This window comes from Chenopodium album, chromosome 6 (genome assembly GCF_948465745.1).
Source record: "Chenopodium album chromosome 6, dcCheAlbu1.1, whole genome shotgun sequence".
Lineage (NCBI taxonomy): Eukaryota > Viridiplantae > Streptophyta > Magnoliopsida > Caryophyllales > Amaranthaceae > Chenopodium > Chenopodium album.
The window spans coordinates 8785562-8812629 of NC_137839.1; the positions used below are offsets into that span (position 1 = coordinate 8785562).

The 27068-nt window shown below is 29.3% G+C and overlaps 3 protein-coding genes and 1 pseudogene across 3 annotated transcripts; 3 read left to right on the forward strand and 1 right to left on the reverse strand.

The window, feature by feature from the left end:
* Positions 1–3114: 3114 nt before the first annotated feature.
* On the forward strand, positions 3115–4039 carry LOC145634518 (auxin-binding protein ABP19a-like). Its single transcript, XM_081685941.1, has one exon. It carries the CDS (start codon positions 3192–3194, stop codon positions 3816–3818), a length of 627 nt encoding a protein of 208 aa, XP_081542067.1. The 5' UTR covers positions 3115–3191; the 3' UTR covers positions 3819–4039.
* Positions 4040–7584: 3545 nt separating this feature from the next.
* LOC145636630 (auxin-binding protein ABP20-like) lies at positions 7585–13616 on the reverse strand (annotated as a pseudogene).
* Positions 13577–14487, forward strand: LOC145634519 (auxin-binding protein ABP19a-like). Its single transcript, XM_081685942.1, has one exon. The coding sequence runs from the start codon at positions 13646–13648 to the stop codon at positions 14270–14272; it is 627 nt and encodes a 208-aa protein (XP_081542068.1). The 5' UTR covers positions 13577–13645; the 3' UTR covers positions 14273–14487.
* Positions 14488–20608: 6121 nt separating this feature from the next.
* On the forward strand, positions 20609–21489 carry LOC145634520 (auxin-binding protein ABP19a-like). Its single transcript, XM_081685943.1, has one exon. It carries the CDS (start codon positions 20689–20691, stop codon positions 21313–21315), a length of 627 nt encoding a protein of 208 aa, XP_081542069.1. The 5' UTR covers positions 20609–20688; the 3' UTR covers positions 21316–21489.
* The last annotated feature ends 5579 nt before the right edge of the window (positions 21490–27068 follow it).

The window sequence follows — 27068 nt, forward strand, 5'->3', positions numbered from 1 at the left end:
GAGTGCATTATCAATAAAGTATATAAAATATTTTGTGTTAGGGTAAATTTTATATATAAGTATATATATATTGGGATAATTTTATTCATTTCAAGACTAACTTTTAATCATTTAAAAAAATATAGCTTAAAAGATTGTTATAATTACCAAGTGACCCCGAAAAAGAAAACAATTACCCAAATTAATACAGTATTATTGCATAATCTCTTGTATGAAATTTGAAATATAGCATTGCTTGTTACAATGTCTACATATCTTGAATATAAGACCAGACATCAGGCAATATTGTTTAATAATTCTAGTCTCATACTCTCATGCATTTAGTCAACTTTGTTGGGCTGAATGCCGGTGAGAAATTAATAATACAGGTGGAACAAAAAATTACTATTAAATGAAATAAATCATACGAAGAATCATTCAAGAGGAAAGTCAAGCTAAATTACTAATATTGTGATAGCACTATTACCGATAAAATTTGTCATAAACAACCTTTTAAAGTGTCCATTTTATTTAAAACAACCTTTAATTTTTTTTTTTTTTTGCAATTTCATACCACATTATAAAATTTTTTTATCAAAGACAACCAAATGCTACTTTCCGGCGTTGACTCTATTTTTCCCGATGTTGACTACTAGTGTGCGAGTCACGTGACCTCCTATATTGCTTAATACACCCATTTTCCTTCCAATTAACTCCTATTAAAACCCCTGCTTCTCTTTCATCCCTCTTTTAGTACGAGTGAATTGGAGGGAAAATTGGTGTATTAAGCAATATACGAGTTCATGTGCGTTGCACACTAGTGGTCAACATCGGGAAAAATAGAGTCAACGCCGGAAAGTAGCATTTGGTTGTCTTTGATAAAAAAAATTTATAATGTGGTCTGAAATTGCAAAAAAAAAAAAAAAAAAATTAAAAGGTTGATTTAAATAAAGTGGACATTTTAAAAGGTTGTTTTTGACAAATTTTATATTGTAATAATAAATACCAAAAAAAAAACATTCAAGCCTAAAAACTGAAAATGTTTTATTAATTTTTTTTTTGGTGTACGAGAGGGGTACAGAGACCCCAAAATATTCGGTTAAGGTGTTAGGGGCCATTTAAGTTCTTAAAGATCCGAATTGAGCTCGAAATCAGCAAAAAAAAAATAACGTAATTGCCTTGTTTTGCATAACAAAAATGTATCGATTTGTGGGCAACTATTTTTTTCTATAAAAAGGAGTCACTTACGTTATTTTTTGGCTAATTCCGAGATCAATTCGGTTTTTTAAGAACTAAAATGACCCCTAAAACCTTAATTGAATATTTTTGACACGTAAATCGATGAAATTTTGGGTTGCAATTCGCAATTTTTTTTAAATGGCTGCAATTTGTAATTTTTTTTAAATGGCTGCAATTTGCAAAAGACTAACTATAAATGGTGCAATTTGTAAATTTTCCTAATAAAAATACGAGTATATTGTATATACATTGTAGTAAAATAAATAGAGTAAAATTAATAAATGAACAATGGAAAAAATCAAACCGTTATAGACCAATATCATTCAGAAACGTAAGGGTTAAGTATTAATTACAGCCTTAAGGACAACGGTATATATCATTACTCTTAACTAGCCTTCTGGCCCGTGCAATGCACGGGTTATTCATATAAAATTGTATTGAGAGATAAGTGAAGAAATATCAGTAAGTCATTATAGGGTATAATATGTAATCGGAAACATGATTAAAGAAATTAAAATTATGGAACTTTAATCGAAAAAGAGGTTAAATAGAAGGTGGAAGGGCTAAAATTAAAGAGAGAATAGGAAAAGGTTGAATTAAAGGGGAGAGATGGAGATGAAGATGAAGAGATGAAGTGTGTATGAAAGATTAAGTATAAGTTTAATGAAAGAATTAAAAAAAAATGGTGCAATAAAAATTTAATAGTGTAAGATGACATGTAGCACTATGGTTAGAGAAGTGTAATAGAACTAGCTTTTGGACCCGTTCTACGCACGGGTTATGCTTAAGTTATAAATTTATTTGAAACTTTACAAATTATCTTGTCACCAAAAAAAACCCTTTACAAATTATTTGAATGAATTTATTTTATCGTCTTTTGACGTATTATAATATTTTATGAATTAGTAGTAATAGACTAATAGTTGTAGAAAAAATGGCTTAAAATCGTAAAATCATCTCTATCGCATGATATATTAATCATCAATTTGTGTAAAAAACTACTTTGTAAATACCAAACACTTATTATAATTTTACAATTTTTACATCAAATGTGAAGGCATGATATTCTTCTTTAGTCGATCTTTACCAATATATGTCTCTTATATCGCGCTTAATATCTTCAAAATTAAAGCCCCATGACACGCAAACAATGTCATCCTATGGAATTTCCATAGTATTCTTGCCACCTCAATATTTCCCTTTTCAATCATCATCCTCATTGTTGTAGAAATTTCACATAGAATTTTGAGAGATGTTTCTCTAATTTTTTAGTTTTTGAAACTTAATGAGTGTGAAAAAATCTTTATTGGAAATTTGTATTTATATAAGAAGAGGGGGAAGATAAGGGGTCAAATTAAAGAAATGAATTATGAATGTGAATAAATTGAATTGATAGATGGAACAATGAGAAGAGGAGAAGGTTTAGGAAATTTAATTTGTTATTGAATTAAAATAAAGATTACAAAATATAAAAGTTATTGAGAAATAAAGGAGGAGATGAAGAGAGAATATTTTAGAAAACATAAGGAGGGAGAATGAATAAAGAAAGGTGAGAAAGAATGATGACATGTGTCAATTTTGGTTTGTGATTTTAAATACTAAGTATAGATTAGATCTTGCTAAAATCAATTAACTGTTCAATCAACGAAGAAAATAAATAAATAAATAAAAACTATAGATAAACAATTTCAACAGTTTTTATAAATGGAAACTTTGAGTCAATAGAATGATACTTTAAAAAAATTGAATTGGTTAAACAAGTGGATCTCTCAAATAGTCAAATTCCTCTTAACATTATCGCATACATCATTTATTATTCTTTTAAGCCGCGTAAACTTGCATGCTCAGCCAATACTATATAAAGGGTGTCCATTGCCCCGAAGAAAATACAATCAAACCATCAATACCACCTACCTCTTTACTTCCCTCAGTTTATCCACCATTTGTACCACCTATTTCTAGCTTCTAACAAAATGAGAAATCTTTCGTTTTTCTTTGTCTTTTGTCTCCTATCGTCTCTCTCACATGCTATAGAACTCGACTTTTGTGTTGGAGATCTTAGTCTTCCTAGAGGGCCTGAAGGATATGCTTGCAAAGATCCTGCTGAAGTCACAACTGATGATTTTGTTTACACAGGTTTCCGTGGTGAAAAAACACCCAATAATGTTTTTGGGAACAATGTGACACTAGCATTTTCTGATGTGTTCCCGGCCTTTAATGGTTTAGGTATATCTATGGCCAGGTTAGACTTCGCTATAGGAGGAGTGATCCCAGTACACTCCCATCGCACATCAGAAGTTCTTCTTTTAGTGAAAGGTTCAATCATAGCAGGATTTATTGACACCAACAACACCGCATACTATAAAAGATTAGAGGTTGGTGATGTCATGGTGTTTCCACAGGCCATGATTCACTTCCAAATTAACGTTGGTAAAACTCCGGCTACTGCCTATGTTAGTCTGAATGGTGCAAACCCTGCATTACAACTCACTCCTACCGCTTTATTTGCTGGGAATTTACCTGCTGACATTGCCCAGGATATTACACTTTTGAGTCATAAGGAAGTTATGCGGATGAAGCGAATCTTTGGCACAGCTTGATAGCCATCTTTAGCTACTCCTGGGTTCTTAATACTTAATTATTTCTAAGCTCTCTCCATTTATTTCAATGTCCAACGCAATTATTTATAAATTTGTGATAAAAAAGGGTATATACATAGCCCACTTTACATGTTTCGTAACAACAAAGTAATTGTAAAATTCTATATTGTATACTTTTTATCTGTTCTCAAGATTAATAAGTATATTTTATCGTTTCTTTATACTCCCTTCTTTGAATCTTTGATCTTATGTTAATCTGAGTCTATCCTTCATTTAAGAGATTGCCTTAAAGCTTGTGGATCGGAGTCTGGGATTGATGCAATGGCCCCCTTGACTCGTACTGAATCTCCCCTATTCTAAGCAAACTTTGGAACTATATAATAGATATAATTAGTCTCCTAATATCAACAACGTAAATATAATTTTTGAAAAGTTTAATCAACATAAAATAATTTTTTTTTTTTTTTGAGGGAAACATAAAATAATTAATTTTTGAGAAACTATGAAATAATAAGAAAAATTATATACTACCTCCGTTAACTATTATTTACAACAAAGGGGTATTATTTGTGAAACATAAAATATTCCTTTGTTGCAAATAATAGTTAACGGAGGTAGTAAATGAAACAAAAAATTCGATAAATAAAAAAAAGCTGATAATACTATTTTATACGAAAAATAAAATAAAATAGTTTATTATTTGGAGATAAATATTTCAATTATGAACCATATAATTATTAAAATATTATTATAGTCATATTTCAAACGACTATTATAAAATTTCAAAAACATGATATGTATAGCCACTACTAATAACTATAACTAATATATATACTAAAAGACACACCAGCAATGACACATGTCATTTCCTGGTGTGTCCTTACTTTTTTTTTTCTTTGGGAAACAATATAATCTATTTAAGAAACAAATTAAATATTTCTACATATAAGTAATAATTACATATAAAGTATAATGCAATATTTGATGTAGCATTCCAAAAAAAATAACATTTTGACAACTATAAACTTAAGAATTAAAAAAAATGTTCTTAACTTAATTTGTGAGATACATACTTTGTTTTTTTTTTAGGAAAGACATATTATGTACTACATATGTTTAATACAACAAGATTATATATTATTTTCTTGATTTAATTTTTTTTAATTATGTAATACAAGTTACAAGCTTAAATAATGAAATACAATATCTAATGATACTTTAATTTATGATTAGAATTTAATATGAATATAACATACAAAAGTTAAAAAAAAAACATAAAAATAAAAAAAAAAATGTAAATTTTAAAAAAATTATTGAAAATTACCATGCATGGCACTAGATATAACCTAATTCTCTTGAAAATTTGGACAAGAAGGAATAACTTTGAAAGTATGAATGTAGGTTGTTTAATTATCCCGTATAACGTATGCATGGATTTGCTCTAAGAGCGAGCGAGGAGGGCTAGTCTTAAAGCTGCAAACCTGCAAGGGAAGAGGGATCAAGTGCATGAAGCTAAACATGTTATCGTATACTAGAGATTAGAGAATTTGTTTTTATCTAAGAACTTTTGTAATATAATACCTAGTTTAGACTTGACTAATTATGTGCATAGACAAGCATAACAATTAATGTCTTTAGAATCGCGATTCTATTTTGAATCGGAAGTACCTAGAGTAGAATCAAATTGTAGGATCGACTATTTGAAGAGAAGATCCTAAAATCTTTACGAGTATGGAAGTCGTAATAATCAATGCAGAGACGGTTGTCAAGATAATACCAAATTTTTTTTGTATAATGTAAGGTGACATGGTCAATTGAAGGACAATGTCAAAGAGAGTTAATGGAGAGATGTGCTCCATTGAAGGTAATTTGGTGAATATGTTCATTAACAAGATTGATTAATTAATGAGAAGTGCATCAATAAAAAATGTCGAGGTTTATTTTGTGCGGAGAGAAGTGCTCCAAGAATATCATGTTGGTGATAATGTGCATCAGTAAAATTGTGTGGGTGATGATATGTGCATCACAAAATGTTGTAAAAGCAAAAGTAAATTTCGTCGAGGTCAAGCGTGAAGATCGAATAGTCATTGTATTCCAATTTGAAGAAGGGGGTGTGTTGGAATATTTGCTTCAAATAAATTGTTAGTGTTAGTTAACTCCTAATATATAGGAATATGCATGCTCTACTAAGTATTAGTTTGTGTTAGTGGAGTCATACTATTAGTGGGGTAATTTAGTGGTTAATGTTAGTATTAACAATAATTATGAGATCATCATGTTCTCTTTTTTTTTTTTAGGAAAATAAAATTAATTATATAAACTGCTTTCTCATTCAAATCAAACAGATAATAATAGCCTTTATATAGGCAGAAAACTAATACTAATATATAAGCCTAATCTTAAGCTAACAACTTCCTAATCCTAACTAGTGCCAAAAATATTGGAAACATGAATAAGTTAGTGGGAAATCATATACCAGGATTTACTCCACTACACCATCCAAACTTACTAATTCTAACTACAATACTACCGAACTGCTACTATTATTTAGGATAATAACTAACCATTAACAATTGACTTAATTAATAACTATTAACATTTTGAAGCATATATTCTTATGAGCAACTCCAATGGTTGTAGCTAGGGATTTGTTTGCAATTTCAATAATTCCCTAGCTACTAGATTGATCATTGGAGCTAGAAAAGTTAATTAGCTTGACTAAGCAAATTAGCTTTGTCAAGTTAATTTGCTTGGGAATTAAACTTACCAATTAAGCTCTTTCTATGTATTTTTTATCCAAAATCTACAACTAAGCTAATAACTAGTCATTCGAGCAAAAAGTAGCTAAGATGATAATTAGCTTAAAAGCTTATGTTGCATGGCAAGTTAATTAGCTTAAAAGCTTATGTTGCATGGCAAGCTAATTAGCTTAAAAGCTTATGTTGCTTGTCATTTGTAAATATTGAAGCATGTCTCTTCAAATTGATGAAGAGAGATGAAAAAAAAAAAAAAAGAGAACATGATCCCATGATCATTGTTCATGCTAACATTAACCCACAAAATTACCCCTCTAAAATTATGAATCTACTAATACAAACTAATACTTAGTAGAGCATATTTCTACATATTAGGAGTTAACTAACCACTAACAATTTGAGCAAATATTCCAACATTGACCAATTCTAGAAATTTAGCAAAAATATGAAATTATACTAAACTTTTTCACCGATTATTATTTATTCTTTTTTATTTTTTTATTTTGGAATGTGAATCATGATATTAAATTCAAATTTTAACATCTAATCAGCCAATAAAATAGACATTGTTGTCAAACTTACCTATCTAAAGCCAATTTTTTCATTAACAATGATTTTTGAGCCTTGAATTCAAGCAGCAACAAAAAGTCATGAAGTGATTAGCTCATGAACAGATGAAGATACGGGTTACCAATGAGAACAGAGAGGAAAGAGGAAAAGGAGGATAAAAAATAATTGAAATTAATAAAATAGAAGTGTTTTAAGATGGAGTATACAACATGTTTATTTTTACTTTTACATGCAAATAAATGTACTATTCCAAATATGGGTAGAAACAAGGTAAAAATGTGTATACATCACTTTTAAAATTGAAATTATAAATGACGTATGACTTTATATTAATAAATTAATTAAGAATCGTTTGAATTGCGTAATAATCTTGATTTTTTTTATGCTAAACGATTCCAATAGTTCTATGGGTGATAGTACTTCACATCAATAGAGAACATTCAATTAATGCCGCCAAAGATGCTCTTCAACTTCTTTTCTTGTGTAGCATAAAGTAAAGTAATCTTCTCAATCATGTCCGTAGGTAAGTTATTAGCAAACAGAGAAGTGGTAGTAGTTTGAAAATTAGGGTTTGCACTGTTTTACCAATATTAACTTGGAAGTGAAGTAATGATTGAGGGAAGATCATAATATCTCCCTTGGTTAATGTTTCATAATATACTTGATCGTTCGAATCTATAAAACCCGCAAGTATCAATCCTTCAATCACAAGGATAAGTTTTGATACCCCGTGCGAGTGGATTGGGACAACTCCACCCACACCAACGTCTAACCGCGACATGGAAAGGCCTAACCCATTTAAAGCGGGAAAAGTCAAATCGATTGCAAATGTCACAGCTACACTAAAGATGTTTGACGTGTTGCCCGCAACACCCAAACCAGAGAAAACAAAGTCATCTGCTTCGAAGTTTGCCGGATTCCTACAAGGAAAACGGCTGGCGTACCTGGAAAATTAAAATCTGCAACACCAAAATCAACAACAGGTAGGGTATTGGATTAACAATAAGGAAAATTTGCGAGGAAGGTCCTTTTATGAGGTCGACCTTGTGTGGAAGGTCCTTTTATGAAAAAGGTGGCACGAAAGGTCCTTATATGAACATTGGGTTGCGAGGAGGGTCATTTGACCGTTCTCCAGCGTTGACCAAAATTTTCCAGCCATTTAAAATCACGTGCAAATCACGTGACCCCTTAAGTTCCCTTTTTTTTTAAAAAAAAATTCCTTTCCCCTCTTTTCTCACGATTTTCCATCTATCCCCCATTTCTCCCTTATGAAACCCTAATTTTAGAGCAAATTAATCTCAAATCTTCAATTCTTATCCCTAAAATTACAATTGAAGACCAATCAAAGACATTCAACCATAGCCGGTGCTGCGTGCTCTTCTTTCCTCCTCACCTTAGTGTTGTTGCTTGAACTTTTCCCCATCGTCTTCTTCGTTCTTTAATTTTCGCCGGTTGTTAGTGGGTGGGTGTTCGTGGGGGTCGTGGGTTTGGGTCCTAGTGGGGTGGATGTTCGAGGTGTGGGTTTTAATGGGTGGTTTTCGTAGGTGGTCGGTTCTCAGTGAGTATGGGTGGTTATGGGTAGATATAGGGTGGTTGGTTAGTCTGGATCGGTGGTTCTTTAATTAGATTGGTGGTTCCGGTGAAATTAAACACTATAACAACCATAATTCTATTTCTAATTGTTGTTTTCAAGCTTAATTTAAAGGGGAAAAGGGAAATTAAGGGAAAAGAGGGAAAAAAAGCTTAATTTTTGTCCGGAAAAAATTGGTCAACGCCGAAATTTGGTCAAAGGACCCTCCTCGCAACCCAATGTTCATATAAGGACCTTTCGTGCCACCTTTTTCATAAAAGGACCTTCCACACAAGGTTGACCTCATAAAAGGACCTTCCTCGCAAATTTTCCTAACAATAAATGGACAGTGTTTGTTTGTTTGTTTTTTTTTTTAGTAGTATTGCCTTAAAATATGAATATTAATGCTATACAAATTGATCTAGTACGTGCAATTTGGTGGAAGTTTTAAATTGTATTTTTTTTTTTTTTTTTTTGGTAAATCAATGTGATATGAGCTACTATCATGGTTTACGTAGATTTTTTTAGTCGGATTAATGTTCAATGCACGATGAAAAATGAATGTATTATGTACTCCCTTCGTGTTTTTTTAAGTGTTACAGTTTGACCGGCACATAGTTTAAGGCAATTTAATTGACTTAAATAAAATAAGAGGTAAGTGGGGTAGTTGGAATATTAAGAAATTGTAAAAGAAAGATAGTGACGTTAATAGTTTATTGAAAAATAATGAATGTGAGAGGAAAGATATTATAAAAAAAAAAAAAGTAGTAGTAGATTTGGGTGAGGACCATGAGAGGAGAGAAATACAATATTTTAATGTAGCTTTTTGCCAAAATAGAAAGTGTAACACTTATTAAAACACGGCCGAATTTGATAAGTGTAACACTTAAAAAAACACGGAGGGAGTAATTGGAAATTAATCACCATTATTCATTGTTAAATTTTTGAGAGAATATGAAATGGGTTTGGACAACCCAAAAAAAGGAGGAAAGTTTGATCCACTAACAAGGCTCAGGGACTTCCATATTAAAATCAATTCGCAAAAGTAGTAGTAAATGCTCTACCTTATAAAATGGAACCAACTCTCCTTTTTCTCCAATATAGTTCACTAACAAATACGGAGTAGGTTATAATGGGTTTCAACATTCATCTAATGATTTTACATAAACAAAGTTATTTACAAGATATAACTTCTTAATGATTGGATGAAAGTTTCAGTTATTCAAACTTTGAACGATTACAAAGATCTGGTATTGGTCAGGCCTTCCTCCATATATTACGCAAAAGAATTTCTTGAAAATAATCAGTAGTGAACAAATACAGCTCGATAATTAGACTAAGTTAATTGCAATAAAAAAGTTGATTTGATCAATTAAAGGAAATTGTCAAGATTGATACTGATGTTTAGAAAATTACATTTAACCGGATTTCTTTCATATATACTTCTATTTTTTTTTTTAGATAAGGAGAAAGTGTTTAATGGAACCGGAATCTATCACAAGTTAAACAAAACAATAACAAAAAAGGAAAAAAAAAAAATATATATATATATATATATATATATATATATATATATATATATATATATATATATATATAAGAGTAACTTTAAGGACATTTTGTAAGAAACTACCTTTTAAAGCATTTTTTTTTTTGCGAGAAGTTACCTTATAAAAAAAATGTTGTAAAAAATTACCTTATAAAAGCTAAATGTTGTAAGATACTACCCTTGGTCGGAAAGTGAGAGTTGACTTAATTTTTCCGGCGTTAAACTAGTCATGTGCCGGTCACGTGACGTTTAATTCATCTTTCCCCATTTCCCCCCTAATTTTCCCCGAGCCTATCCATATAATACCCAAGATGAATTAAATGTCATGTGACCGGCACATGACTTGGTCAACGCCGGAAAAATTTAGTCAACTCTCACTTTCCGACCAAGGGTAGTATCTTACAACATTAGCTTTTATAAGGTAGTTTATTACAACATTTTTTTTATAAGGTAATTTCTCACAAAAAAATTGCTTTAAAAGGTAGTTTCTCACAAAATGTCCTAACTTTAATTGTTCAAAAGGTGATTTTTTCCTTTTTGATTTGTTTTTTGAATAACATGTAAATTACCACTCAAAAAGCATACATGTTTTGAAATTACCACCCCGTTTAATATTTTGTTTTAATTTACCACCCTTTAAATTAAAAACACATTTATTTTCTCACCTTTTTTAAAAATTCGGTGGCTTTTTAGTCAATGGACCCCACCTAATGGCTATGTTGAGCCTTTATAATGTTTTTCCTCCCGATTTATTTTCTTTAAACCCCCAAATTCAATTCGCCATTTCTTTACCAATTTCCACCATATTCTCACATATATACACATTGGAGTAAAATATATTTTTTTTAAAATATAAACAATGAAGTATGAATCACTAGCTTAAAAAAAAAAAAAAAAAAAAAGTATGAATCACTAAGTAACCTTTAAAGGGTAATACTATATGTAGCATTAAGAGTTATATATAAGCATTAAATACAGTTTTGAAAATTGTATAAAATTAGGAATTCATGACAAAAACACGCGTAAATCAGTATAGTTAGGGCCTGTTCTCTTCCGTTGAAATTCAGTTCAGTTCAGTTCAGTTCAGCTCTTAATTTACGTCTAATGATATTGCTAATGATATAAAGCCAAATTTCATTCTTTTAAGCTCTTATTACAACGACGACGACAACAACAACAACAACAACAACAACAACAAACAACAACAACAACAACAACAACAACAACAACAACAATAATAGTAATAGTAATAATAATAATAATAATAATAATAATAATAATAATAATAATAATAATAATAATAATAATAATAATAATAATAATAATAATAATAATAAATAATAATAATAATAATCAATAAATAATAATAATAATAATAATAACAATAATAATTGAAATAATAATACTAATAATAATAATCAATAAATAATAATAATCATCAATAAATAATAATAATAATAATAATAATAATAATAATAATAATAATAATAATAATAAAAATAACAATAATAATAATCAATAAATAATAATAATCAATAAATAATAATAATAATAATAATCATCAATAATTAATAATAATGATAATAATAATATTAATAATAATAATAATAATAATAATAATAATAATATGTACATTTGTATATACATATGTATAGTAATAAATAATCAATAAATAATCAAAGATCACTAATCCGTAGTTAAAAATCACTAATTAATAAGTTCAGTTCAGTTCAGTTCAGTTCAGTTTAGTTCGGTTGAGTTCAGTCAATCGGAACAGGCCCTTAGTGTTTATATTTGGCAAAAGCTAATGAGCGCCCCCGGGGGCCGGGGCATTAGAAAAGAGAATTAAAGTGCAAATATTAGAATAAAATTAATATTAATTACACCTAACGACGCGTGATTTTGTCATGAATTCCTAACTTAATACCATTTCAACCAATATAATTTATCCTTATCTAACGCCACGGGACGCTCGTTAGCAAGATCCTTTATATTTTTATGAATTCTTAACTTTTTACGATTTTCAAATGTTAATTTAATAGTTATATGTAACCCTTAGGGCTATCTGTAACATTTTCCTTAATTAAAAAACAACGCAGTACATTCTAAAAAATTCTTATACAAATTCAACAACAACAACAACAATAATAGTAATAGTAATAGTAATAATAATAATAATAATAATAATAATAATAATAATAATAATAATAATAATAATAATAATAATAATAATAATAATAATAATAATAATCAATAAGTAATAAATAATAATAATAATAATAATAATAATAATAATAATAATAATAATAATCAATAAATAATAATAATAATAACAATAATAATTGAAATAATAATACTAATAATAATAATCAATAAATAATAATAATCATCAATAAATAATAATAATAATAATAATAATAATAATAATAATAATAATAATAACAATAATCAATAAATAATAATAATCAATAAATAATAATAATAATAATAATCATCAATAATTAATAATAATGATAATAATAATAATAATAATAATAATAATAATAATAATAATATGTACATTTGTATATACATATGTATAGTAATAAATAATCAATAAATAATCAAAGATCACTAATCCGTAGTTAAAAATCACTAATTAATAAGTTCAGTTCAGTTCAGTTCAGTTCAGTTTAGTTCGGTTGAGTTCAGTCAATCGGAACAGGCCCTTAGTGTTTATATTTGGCAAAAGCTAATGAGCGCCCCCGGGGGCCGGGGCGTTAGAAAAGAGAATTAAAGTGCAAATATTAGAATAAAATTAATATTAATTACACCGAACGACGCGTGATTTTGTCATGAATTCCTAACTTAATACCATTTCAACCAATATAATTTATCCTTATCTAACGCCACGGGACGCTCGTTAGCAAGATCCTTTATATTTTTATGAATTCTTAACTTTTTACGATTTTCAAATGTTAATTTAATAGTTATATGTAACCCTTAGGGCTATGTGTAACATTTTCCTTAATTAAAAAACAACGCAGTACATTCTAAAAAATTCTTATACAAATAAATTCAATAGAATATAATAAATGCAACCATTAAGTCATTAAAATCATACACTTAAAAATCATTGATTTTGATTAATCTAATAAATTCAATAGAATATAATTTACGCATAGCCTATAAATGATTGATGTCGTCTCGATCAAGTGACTGAACAAGTCTTAATAATCTAGAAAGAGAGCTGCCACGTAAACATGCAAACTCGGCAAAGTTCTATAAAAAGGTGTCATTTGCCATAAAGAAAATACAATCAACCCATCTACATTACAAAAATTTCTCTCTTTATTACATCCTTTATCCATCATTTTTGTAACACCTATTTCTAGCTTACAATATGAACACTCTTTTGGTTTTCCTTATCTTTTGTCTCTTAGCCTTTGTCTCACAAGCCATAGAATTCGACTTTTGTGTTGGGGATCTTAGTCTTCCTAGAGGACCTCAAGGATATGCTTGTAAAGATCCTGCTAAAGTTACAACTAATGATTTTGTTTATACTGGTTTCCGTGGTGAAAAAATTCCTAATAATGTTTTTGGAAACAATGTGACATTAGCATTTTCGGATGCGTTTCCTGCCTTTAATGGTTTAGGAATATCTATGGCCAGGTTAGACTTTGCCGTAGGAGGAGTGATCCCAGTACATTCCCACCGTACGTCAGAAGTTCTTATTTTGGTAAAAGGTTCAATAATTGCTGGATTTATTGATACCAACAACACCGCATACTATAAAAGATTAGAGGTTGGTGATGTCATGATTTTTCCACAAGCCATGCTTCACTTCCAAATCAATGTTGGTAAAACTCCGGCTATTGCATTTGTTAGTTTGAATGGTGCAAATCCAGGAATACAACTCACTCCTACCTCCTTATTTGCTGGAAATTTACCGGCCGACATTGTCCAGAAAATCACACTCTTGAGTGGTAAGGAAGTAATTCGGATGAAGCAATTGTTCGGCACTGCTTAATATTCATCTTAAGCTACTCCTGCATTCTTTATACTTATTTATAAGCTCTCGGTTTATTTAATTTCAGTGCCCAACATAATTGTTTTTAAAGTTTTTGGTAACAAATAAAGGGTATACATATGCCCCTTGTATTACTTGTAGGCTTGTAGCATATCCCTCTATTACATGTCTCGTAGTTAACTATTTGTTGTAATTCATGAATCATGATTGTATGATTCTTATATCATTATTAATATAATTTGTATAAAATATTATCTTTAAACTTGTTCCAATCCCTTTCTTTTCACGATGTTTAATAAAGTTGACAACTAATCAGATTAAAGTCCTTTTAAAAAATAAAAATTAAGGCCAGACTTGCACATTTAATTCATTGGATCAATATATGTTATCTAGGGTTCAAATTATTTCTCAGAGTTTTTATTTTTATACTCGTATAATTTTGGCGGGGATTGATTTAATTTAATAAAATTGCTCGGCTAACATTTCCTAATAGGAAAAAAAAAAAAAAAGACAAACTAAACATACAATAAATCAAAGACATCTACAGATAATGATATCCAAAATCTTAACTAATGGTTGAATAGAATCCTAAGATAGATTTATGTGCTCTATCACGCCCCTTTACGTAGGTGCTCTTTGATCATTTTGAAGTGTGAATGTGGCATGATCTCCCATTTACCCAATTGTGATATCATGTTAAAGGGTCCTTGGAAGCTATATATCCATCGGAACTAGGTCGATCCTTTTCTTGTATAGTAGTGTTAAATATTGTTTAAAGGCTAATAGTCTAATTCTTTTATTGCAATATATGGTTTTATAATGGAATCTCCTTGAACTTGTAAAGTGGATTATCCATCCCTTAGTGACGGTGCGACCCAAACCCATATTTAACATTGTATTAGAGTGAGACCCACAATCTTTTTGTTACATGCTTTTGGTATGAAATTTTGTAGACTGTCTCTCTTGATGACGGATGTGACCCATACCCATATTTACAATAAACATTAACACAAAATTTAAAAAAATGGAATAAATGAAACCTCTATATATAAGTAGATAATTTATTTTAAACGAGAAAATACTTTCATTAATAATTAGTCATATGACATTTACATTGATAATATACATATATAAACCACAAATTTAGAGACAAGAACATAACTCTAATAGTCAAAATCATAACCTTTTTGCAATTTCGGCATAGTTCATACTCCAACGCTAACTTCAAGCTTGATGTGAGCATTGATTTCGATGTCTTTTTATATTCTCAAGTAGAGCGAGCTAGCTAGACTTTCATATTGTATAGTGATGTTTTGATTATAAAGTTGATGACAAGAACTAAACCTGACCTGGACTATGTGAATCCAATTCACCTTCCCAATAAAGAAAACACTAAAAAAAATCATTATGTGAACATCAATAATTGAAATTTAATAATATTTGACAATTATCACCTACAATTGTTGTCGTTTTAGCAATTACCACCTATAGTTTTTTTTTTGGACATTTTGCGAGAAACTACCTAATAAAAAAAATGTTGTAAGAATCTACCTAATAAAAGATAAAATGTTGTAATATACTACCTTTGACCGAAATTCCACCGTTGATTTAATTTTAGGATGTTGATCCACCTTAGAACACCCCCAAAACCACCGTGAGGGTTGGTAAGGTTATTTTCGGGGTGGTTGGAGGATGTTCCGAGTTGGTAAGGGTAGATTAGTGCTTTGGGATGGTGGTTTTTAGGGTTAGAGGTGGTGGTTTTGGGGTTGAAAGGTGGTTTAGATGTGATGGAGACGATTTCAAGCAAGTTGTGTTAGTTTTAGGAATGAAAGCAGTGGTTTTGGTAGTGTTTTGAGGTTGATCAACGGTGAAAATTCGGTATAGATAGTATTTTACAACATTTTACCTTTTCTTAGGTAGTTTTTTTTTACAACATTTGACTTTTATTATGTAGTTTATTACAACATTTTTTTTATCTGGTAGTTTCATGCTAAATATGGGTTTTATTAGGTAGTTTTTGAAAAAAAACCATTTTTTCGAATTTTACCACCAACTATTTTTTAAAACATCAAAACTTCCCACCTACTTGTCATTGAACTTAAATGTGACGTCATGTGGAGCCCACTAACTACCTTTTCCCTCCCTTTGCTTTTTTCTCACTCGATTTCTCATTTCCACGTATTGTATACCTATCAAAATTGGGGAAAAACTTCAATTCGTGAAATAATTAACATGAATATGCAATTTAATTTTAAGTATTTCCCCAATTTTGAGAGGAGTATAATATAGGGGAATGAGAAATTGAGAGTGAAAGAAAGAAAAGGAGGGAAATAACGTTAGAAGGTAGTTTGTGGGTCGCACATGACATCACACTTCAGTTAGTGCCAAGTATGTGGGAAATTTTGATGTTTTACAAAATAGTTGGTGGTAAAAAAAAAAAAAAAAAAAAACAAAACAAAAAAAACTGTAGGTGATAATTGCTAAAATAACAACAATTGTAGATGATAATTGTCAAATATGCTATAATATTATTAACACAAATTTTTGTATGTGGCTAGCCACAATTTTTATTTTTATTTTTTTAAATACCACAACTTTTCTCTCTCCTCTTTTCTTATCTTCTTCTCCAAGCCAAACCACACATCACCAACAGTCATATCTCTACTCCACCCATTTTCTCTCTCCTCTTTGCCAAATTGCTGCAATTAAATCCCAAAATTGTAGAAATTGGGAGTCAAATTGCTGTGAAAAATTGTGTTTAATTATCCTTAAAATCATCAACAACATTTGAAATAGTGAAATTGATGAGAACCAAAGAAATGTGAGCTCGTTTTCTTCGTGGAATCTTAGATCGAACATTCTTGTCAAAAATTGTAGGGTGTTACTAGTTTGGTCATGGGTACTTATAGGGTGTTACTGGTCTGGTCATGGTTTACATGTAAGGTGTTATTGGTTTGGTTAGGGGTTACTTGTAGGGTGTTACCAGTTTTTTTTTCAAGGGTTACTTGTAGGGTGTTACTGGTTTGGTTAGGGGTTACTTAGCTTGTAGGGTGTTACTAGTTTTTCTCAAGGGTTACTTGTAGGATGTTACTGGTTTGGTATGGGGCTTACAAGCAACCCTTGAATAAGTGACAAGTAACCCTTGAATAAGTAATTCACACAAGTTACCTTTGAAGTAACTCATATAAGTAACCCCTGAATAAGTAACTCATACAAGTAACCCTTGAATAAGTAACTCATACAAGTAACCCTTGAATTAACCCATACAAGTAACCCCTGAAAAAAAATACAAGTAACCCCTGAAAAAAAAATTACAAGTAACTCTTGAAAAAAATATACAAGTAACCCCTAAATAAGTAATCCATACAAGTAACCACTAAAAAAAAAATACAAGAAACCCCTGGGAAAAAAATACAAGTAACCCCTGAATAATACAATTAACCCCTGAATAAGTAATCCATACAAGTAACTCCTGAAAAGAAAATACAAGTAACCCCTGAAAAAAATAAAAAAAATACAAGTAACCCATAAAAAAATACAGGTAACTCTGACAAAATCAGTAACCCCGTTATACGAGTAAATAGTAACCCCGTTATGCGCGCGTAATCCATATCTTTAGTGACTTAAGCTCTATATTATTAATATTCTGAGTTTATGAAACTTATTATTTCTAGAAAGTAAATCCATAATACTTTAGCGGCTCAATTCGACAAGATTATATTTTTTTCTTATGCATAAATCACAAATATTAGTCAAAGTAGGACAAATAAATAGTGTAAAAAATAGAAATGGAGCAAGTATTTAAAAACGGAAGGAGTAGTTAGCAAAGGGAAGTGTTTTTTTTTTTTTTGGGACAAAACTTCAAGTTATTATAAATTGCTATATGCAATTATCTTCATATTTGCCAGAAGTTAGATAGCCGAATTGACCAAGTTAACGTGTATAATACAAACTAAATTATTTTTTTTATTGCGTACAAAATCACGGAGTTATATATGTTCAATCATTGAGATTTTTTTTTTTTTTTTTTTTTTTTTTTTGGAAGAAACTACAAGAGCAAGTTATAACCAATAATTGAGCTATATATCTCTTACTCTCTTAATTTCAATTATTTAAAGAGTGTATTATCAATAAAGTATATAAAAGAATTTATTTTTATTTTTATTTTTTTGTATTAGGGTAAATTATATATATATATATATATATATAGGAGGAGGCTCTCGTGAGAATTTTTCTTATGTGAGAATTTTCCTTATGTGAGAACACTCTTTATGTTCTAAATTTTTACTCGTATGTTCTAAATTTTAAATCTAATGTTCTAAATTTTTCCTTAGGTGTTCTAAATTAAATCAAATGTTCTAATTTAGTACTCACATGTTCTAAACCATAAATTAGTTAATTTTAATATCATAAATTTGAAATAACTTGTTCCAAAATTTTAACTTATATGTTCTAAATTTTAAAATGTGTGTTCTAAGATTTTTAATTATATGTTCCAGATTTTAAAGCGTATGTTCTATTTTTTTACTCATATGTTCTAAATTTTTTACTCACACTTTCTATATTCTATATCAGTTTGTTCTAAATTTTTATTCACATGTTCATAATCTTAAATAAGATGTTCTAAATTTTACTCATATGTTTAAAATTTCATAAAGTATATTTTATAAATTTTTAATCACTTGTTCTAATTCTTAAATCAAATGTTCTAAACATATTACTCACATAGATGTTCTAAATTATTACTTAGATGTTCTAAATTTTTATTCGTGTGTTCTAAACTTTTACTCACATGTTCTAAATTTAAAATCAATTCTCATATAAGTATGAATTCTCACATATGAACTTATTCTCACCGGATCCCTCCCCTATATATATATATATTGGGGTAACTATTATTCATTACAAGATTAACTTTTAATCATTAAAAAAATGCAACTTACAAGATTGTTATACTCCCTCCGTTCCCTTTTAATAGTCCCTTGTGGGCAAAATTTAGTCCCAAAATGATCACCCCATTTGCTTTTCCCAACAACCACTAATATTAATTTTTTACCAAGTGACCTCGAAGAAAACAGCTAGCCAAATTTATACATTATTATTGCATAATCTCTCGTACGTCAGGCAGTTTTTTTGTTAATAATTCTAGTGAATCTAGTCTCATACTCTCATGCATTTTTAGTCAACCTTGTGGGGCTGAATGCCGGTGACAAATTGATAATACAGAAAAAAATACTGTTAGATGATTTAAGGCATACGAAGCATCTTTCAAGAGGAAAGTCAAGCAACATTACTAATATTGTACTAGCACTATTACGGATATAGTTTAAGTATAATACTTTAATAATAAATACCAAAAAAGTACATTCAAGCCTAAAAACTGAAAATGTTTTATTAATAATTACTTAAATTAACCCTATGTGTAATTTTGTCTTGTAGCCCTAGTTTAATAGGTAATAATAATATATTACTCCCTGTGTTCTTGAATACTCATTATAAATTGATTAACATATATATATATTTTACTTTGCAATTATGTATTACTAAAAAGGAAAATTTGCAAATTGAAGTGATTTAAAGTTTGTATTTTGCAAATTACAGTCATTTAAAAAATTGCAAATTGCAGCCAAAACTTCTTATAAATTGTAAATTGTAGTTCGATTTAACTTTTGATATCGAAAAATATTCGGTTAAGGTTTAAGGGGCCATTTAAGCTTTTAAGGATCTGAATTGAGCTCGAAATTAGAAAAAAAAAATGTAAGTATCTCATTTCACGTAACAAAAATGTATTGATTTGTGGGCAATTATTTTTTCCTGTAAAAACGAGGCACTTACGTTATTTTTTTGCAAATTTCCTACAAAAATTACGAGTATATATATACACTGTAGTAAGATAAATGTAGTAAAATTTTAATAAATGAACTATGCCAAAATCAAACCGATATGAACCAATAGCATTCAGAAACGTAAGGGTTACGTATTAACTACAGCGTTAAGGACGCCGGTATATATCATTACACTTAATTAAATCTTGCAAAAATCTATTAAACCTGTTCAATCAACGAAGAAATATATATATATATATATATATATATATATATATATATATATATATATATTAATAAACCATTTCAACGGTTTTTATAAATGAAAACTTTGAGTCAATAAAATGATACTTAAAAAAAATTGAATTGGTTTTACAAGTGGATCTCTCAAATAGTCAAATTCCTCTTAACATTATCGCATACATCATTTATTATTCTTTTAAGCCGCGTAAACTTGCATGCTCAGCCAATACTATATAAAGGGTGTCGATTGCCGCAATAAAATTACAATCAAACAATCTGAACCACCTACCTCTTTACTTCTCTCATTTTGTCCACCATTTGTACCACCGATTTCTGGCTTCTAAGAAAATGAGAAATCTTTCATTTTTCTTTGTCTTTTGTCTCCTATCGTCTCTCTCACATGCTATAGAACTCGACTTTTGTGTTGGAGATCTTAGTCTTCCTAGAGGACCTGAAGGATATGCTTGCAAAGATCCTGCTGAAGTCACAACTGATGATTTTGTTTACACAGGTTTCCGTGGTGAAAAAACACCCAATAACGTATTTGGGAACAATGTGACACTAGCATTTTCTGATGTGTTCCCGGCCTTTAATGGTTTAGGTATATCTATGGCCAGGTTAGACTTTGCTGTAGGAGGAGTGATCCCAGTACACTCCCATCGTACGTCAGAAGTTCTTCTTTTAGTGAAAGGTTCAATCATAGCAGGGTTTATTGACACCAACAACACCGCATACTATAAAAGATTAGAGGTTGGTGATGTCATGGTGTTTCCACAGGCCATGCTTCACTTCCAAATTAACGTTGGTAAAACTCCGGCTACTGCCTATGTCAGTCTGAATGGTGCAAACCCTGCATTACAACTCACTCCTACCGCTTTATTTGCTGGGAATTTACCTGCTGACATTGCCCAGGATATTACACTTTTGAGTCGTAAGGAAGTTATGCGGATGAAGCGAATCTTTGGCACAGCTTGATATCCATCTTTAGCTACTCCTGGGCTCTTAATATTTATTTCTAAGCTCACGATTTATTTCAATGTCCAACACAATTATTCATAAATTTGTGATAATAAAGGGTACATACATATCCCACTATACATGTTTTGTAACAACAAAGTAATTGTAAAATTTTATATTTTATACTTCTAATTATATGTTCTCAAGATTAATAAGTATAATTTATCTTTTCTTTATACTCCCTTTCTTGAATTTTTTATCTTATGTTAATATGAGTCTATCGCGTATAAAATATGCATGGATATCGTTATATGTTGATGTCTTTTGATTTATTCCCTTAAGAATGTAGGTCAACGTATGCATTTAATGTATGCTTTTCACTTTTGACAACGTAATTAGATAAAGGTCCTTTTTAAAAAAATATAAATTAAGGCCAGACTTGGCGCATTTAATTCATTGGATCAATATGTGTTATATAGGGTTCAAGTTATTCCTCTAAGTTTTTATTTAATTTTGGCGGGGATTGATTTAATTTAATAAAATTGCTCGGCTAACATTTCCTTAAAAAAATAAAAAAAAGACAATCTTAATCTCTTTTTTTTTTTTTTTTTTTTTTTTATAAAAAAAAAAAAAAAAAAAAAAACATAGAATAAATCAAAGACGTCAACAGATAACGATATCCAAAATCTTAAATGATGGTTGAATTGAATCCTAAGATCGACTTATATACTCTATCACACCCCTTTACATAGGAGTTCTTTGATCAGTTTAAAGTGTGGATGTGGCATGATCTCCCATATACCCAGTTGTGATACCATGTTAAAGGGTCAGGTCCTTGGAAGCTATATATCCATCGGAACTAGGTCAATCCTTTTCTTGTATAGTAGTATTAAATATTGTTTAAAGGCTAAGAGTCTAATCCTTTAATTACAATATGATATTATGATGGAATCTTCTTGAACTCGTAAAGCGGATTATCCCTTAGAGACGGTGCGACCCAAACCCATATTTAACATGTATTAGAGTGAGACCCATAATCATTTTGTTACATGCTTTTGGTATGAAATTTTGTAGACTTTTTCTCTTGATGGAAAATGTAGCCCATACCCATATTTTCAATAAACATTGACACCAAAATATGAAAATGGAATAAATGAAACATCTATATATATAAGTAGATAATTTTTTTAAAACTAGAAAATATTTTTATTAATAATTATTAGTCACATGACATCTACATTGATAATATACATATATAAACCACAAATTTAGAGAAAAGACCATCACTCTAACAATCAAAATCATAACTTTTTTGCAATTTCGGCATAGCTCATACTCCAACGCTAGCTTCAAGTTTGATGTGAGCATTGATTTTGATGTATTTTTATCTTCTCAAGTAGAGTGAGCTAGTTAAACTTTCACATTATGCAGTGATGTATGTTTTGATTATAAAGCTGATGACAAGACCTAAACCTGACCTGGACTATGCGAATCCAAATCACCTTCCCAATAATGAAAATCGTAAAAAAAAAAAAAATCTCATCCATAGGTTAAAACCAAAATTCCAAGAAATTGGACAGAAGACTCTCCTAGAAGGATAGAACAAAGCAAGAAAACAAAAAACTAAATTGAATAAAATAATAAGGATCGAAAATATTTTATTTTTTGAAGAATTTAGATTATTTTTGGCGCAAAAGACAGCCAAAAACCCCTCAAAGACAGAGATCGAAGAGAGTTGAGGAGGTACCCTTTAATATAAGAGAAGGTTTTGCGTGAGACCGTTTCACGTGAGTCCCGTTTATAATGCATACACACCCATTCCTCACCCACTACCACTACCAATACCTAGACATTTGCCGGTGGCCAATGACCACCTTCCCCCTCCCATCCCCAACTCCTTACCCGTAGTACTGTCCACCACTCGCCTAGCCAAAACCCTTACTTGCTGCTTTATCCATCGCACACAGCACGCACCAATCAAACAACTCTTAGTCACTACTCCACCCTTGCTTCAAATGTTAATTCTTTCTGTTCAAGTTTTGATGTGCACCCTTGTTTAATCTGTTACTACCTTGGTCCATGCTCTGTATTTGATTGTTGATGGAAAATTTTCATTTTCTCTTAGTCCTTCGTGCAAACAGCAAACGTGGTTGAGATGGTAGCGTGACCTTCATTTGCTCATCACTTGATTTCACAGTGCATAATAATCCCTTGGTTATGAAGGTCTGTTGCTGGTTTTCAGATCACTAAATGCAGTAAGGCTTTCTACTGCAGCAGCTGTGTATTTACCGACTATATGTCTAATATCTGATTAATATTTTCTAATATCTGATCAATATTTTTTAATTTTGACACTTATTATTTAATCTTTGATACTTATTATCTAATATCAGACCAATATTATTTAATTTCTTATACTTTTTATCTAATACCTGACCAATAATATCTAATTTCTGACACTTATTATCCGTAATTTCTATGTTACTCCTGGAGTACCATGCATGGTAGTCCAGGTTTATAAAATTTAAGTTATTTTGATGTTAACTTCTTATTATTTTGATTTATATATATGTTATTTTGAAATAAGTTCATATTATTTTATACTTTCATATACGAATATTTTTTTTTTTATTTTTTTTATATTCAACATCGATTGTACTCCAAGTTTATAAAATTCATGTTATTTTGATAGGATTTTCTTATTATTTCAATTTATATATATGATATTTTTTTAATTAAGTACATGTTATTTCGTTCTTGCATGCTTTTTTTTTATACATGTTGAAGTAAATAAGTAAATAACATACTGTTTAAGCAAAATAACACAAGATTTAAGCAAAATAACATAAGGTTTAGGCAAAATAACTCAATCATAATTGGTATGGAGTACACGATCCAGGTTTATATAATACTAACTCCTTATTATCTAATTTTTGATACTTATTATCTAATATCTGACCATTTTATCTAATTTCTAACAAATTTTTTTTTGTATGATTGGACTCACGTGAGTCCATTCTACACAATATTTTTCCTTAAATAAACACTCACAATAATCAATTAACCTATACTAAAAGCGAACCTAAAGTGACACTTGTCATGATGTCATTAAAAAATTTCCCGCCTTTTTTTTTCTTTATTTATTGCCAAATTTGAATGACTTCCAATTTATAACCTACAATAATAATTATTTCCATTTTGACAACACATTTAATCCAATCATACTCAATTAATTTTTTTATTATTATTTTTGTAATATATATTTTATATACTAGGAATCTTTTAGTTACAAATATAGCAACATAGATTAAAATTAAGGTATTGAAATACTTCGTATATCATTATCCAAGATTATTATAATATTATCAATTTTTTTCCTCCAACTTAAAATTTATTTTAATTAAAAATAGAAAAAAATATTTTGATAGCATACTTTGTATAAATCTTAAAATTATGCATAATGTTTGTAAGAACAACCAAACAAAATTATTTTATTATATTATACTGCTCCGTTTTTTTTATATGTTATAGTTGGATTTGCACATTTGTCGAGACATAACTTTAACCATCAGTATCCTTAAGTATTATTTTGTTACAAATATTTTTTAACATCATTCTGTATAATTTTTGTTATAAAGTTTAATTATTACTGTGCATAGCACGGGAGTTAACCTAGTTGGTAGCTAAAATGAAATCCAAATCCTGATGTGAACATCAGTAATAGAAATTAAATATTATTAATCTTTTATATGATTGTAGAGTGATTCAACCACAACCCCGAAAACACCTACTCAAATCTCATGCATTTGAGATTTGATTTTTTTTTTTTTTTTTTTTTTGGTTTGGAAGAAATGATAAACTTTTAAAAAAATCGTGTATGTACAATAAAATATTGTACATCCAATATAAAGTTACCCTAAAATGAGCAAAAGTTATCCTTGAAATGAATAAACCAATTAATATGCATAAAAGTAACCCAATACAAATAAAAATTATGTACTCTTTATTAGTAAAGAATCACATTTTAAATGACAAAAAATCAGTTATTAGTGATTGAATGTAATTAAATTAACTTTATAAAACTTTTCTTGTTATCTATTTATATAAAAATTGTATTATGTTTAAAGTTACCCAAAAAAGGTAAAAAGTTACCCTAAAATTAGCTAAAAGTTACCCTTATATTGCTCGATGTACACTAATATTAGTGTAAACCAGGCGTAAAAAAAAGTTTTTTGCGGAAGAAATTACATGATCAAGTGATGAGAATTGGCCTTTAACATTCCTGGAATCGAGAGGATAATTCTAACCAATAATTAAGCTATATACCCCTCACTCTCTGATTTTCAATTATTTAAAGAGTGTATTATCAGAAGTATATAATTATTTTATTTTTTTTTATTTTTTTGTATTAGGGTAAATTTTATATATTAATATATATATTGGCCATGGTGTGGCTTTTATTCATTTTAAGACTAACTTTTAATCATTAAAAAAATGTAACTTGAAAGATTTTATAATTACCAAGCTAAGTGACCCCGAAAAAGAAAACAATTAGCCAAATTAATACATTATTATTGCGTAATCTCTTGTACATAATTTGAAATGTAGCATTGCTTGTTACAAGGTCTACATATCTTGAATAGTTGAATATAAGACCAGACATCAGGCAATTTGTTTTTTTAAATAATTCTAGTCTCAATTATCATGTATTTAGTCAACTTTGTGGGGCTGAATGCCGGTGACAAATTAATAATACAGAAAAAAAATTACTATTAAATGATTTAAATCATATGAAGCATCTTTCAAGAGGAAAGTCAAGCTACATTACTAATATTATTATTATTATTATTTTTTTGACGGGGGATTACTAATATTGTACTAGCACTATTACGGATATATTTTAAGCATAATACCAAAAAAAATACATTCAAGCCTAAAAACTGATTTTTTTTTTTTTTTTTTTTTTTTTTTTTTTTAATAACTAGGTAAAAGAAAATAATAACCCTACGTGTAATTTTGTCATGTAATCCTAATTTAAGTACCCTGTATTTCATTAATTAATAAGTAATAATAATATATTACTCCTTGTGTTCTTAAACACTCATTATAGATTGACTAACATAAATACATGCCAATATATATTTTACATTGCAATTATGTATTACTAAAAAAAAGAAAATTTGCAAATTGCATTTATTTAAAGTTAGTATTTTGCAAATTACAGCCATTTAAAAAAAATTGCAAATTGCAGCCAAAAGTTCTTATAAAATGTAAATTACAGTCCGATTTAACTTTTTCATCGGTTTACATATTGAAAAATATTCTATCAACGCTTAAGAGGCCATTTAAGTTTTAAAGGATCTGAATTGAGCTCGAAATTAGCATAAAAATAACGCAAGTGCCTCGTTTTGCGTAAGAAAAATGTATCGAATTTTGAACAACTATTTTTTGTTGTAAAAATGAGATACGTTATTCTTTTGCTAATTTCCTACTAAAAAAACGAGTATATACATTCTAGTAAAATAAATGTAGTAAAATTTAATAAATGAACAATGCTAAAATCAAATTGTTATGAACCAATAGCATTCGGAAACGTAAGGGTTAAGTATTAATTACAGCTGTAAGGACGACAATATATATCATTACTTTTAGGGGTCATTTGGTTGGGGGTATTCATCAAAGGGAATGGGAATCAACTGCCCTCACTCCCTTTGTTGTCGTTTGTTAGGTCTTTTTTCCATTCCCTTTACCCTCTTCATTCCCCCAAATCC

Bases quoted from the DNA above. Each gene is read 5' to 3' on its own strand.
- LOC145634518 (XM_081685941.1), top strand. From the start codon at position 3,192: ATGAGAAATCTTTCGTTTTTCTTTGTCTTTTGTCTCCTATCGTCTCTC.
- LOC145634519 (XM_081685942.1), top strand. From the start codon at position 13,646: ATGAACACTCTTTTGGTTTTCCTTATCTTTTGTCTCTTAGCCTTTGTC.
- LOC145634520 (XM_081685943.1), top strand. From the start codon at position 20,689: ATGAGAAATCTTTCATTTTTCTTTGTCTTTTGTCTCCTATCGTCTCTC.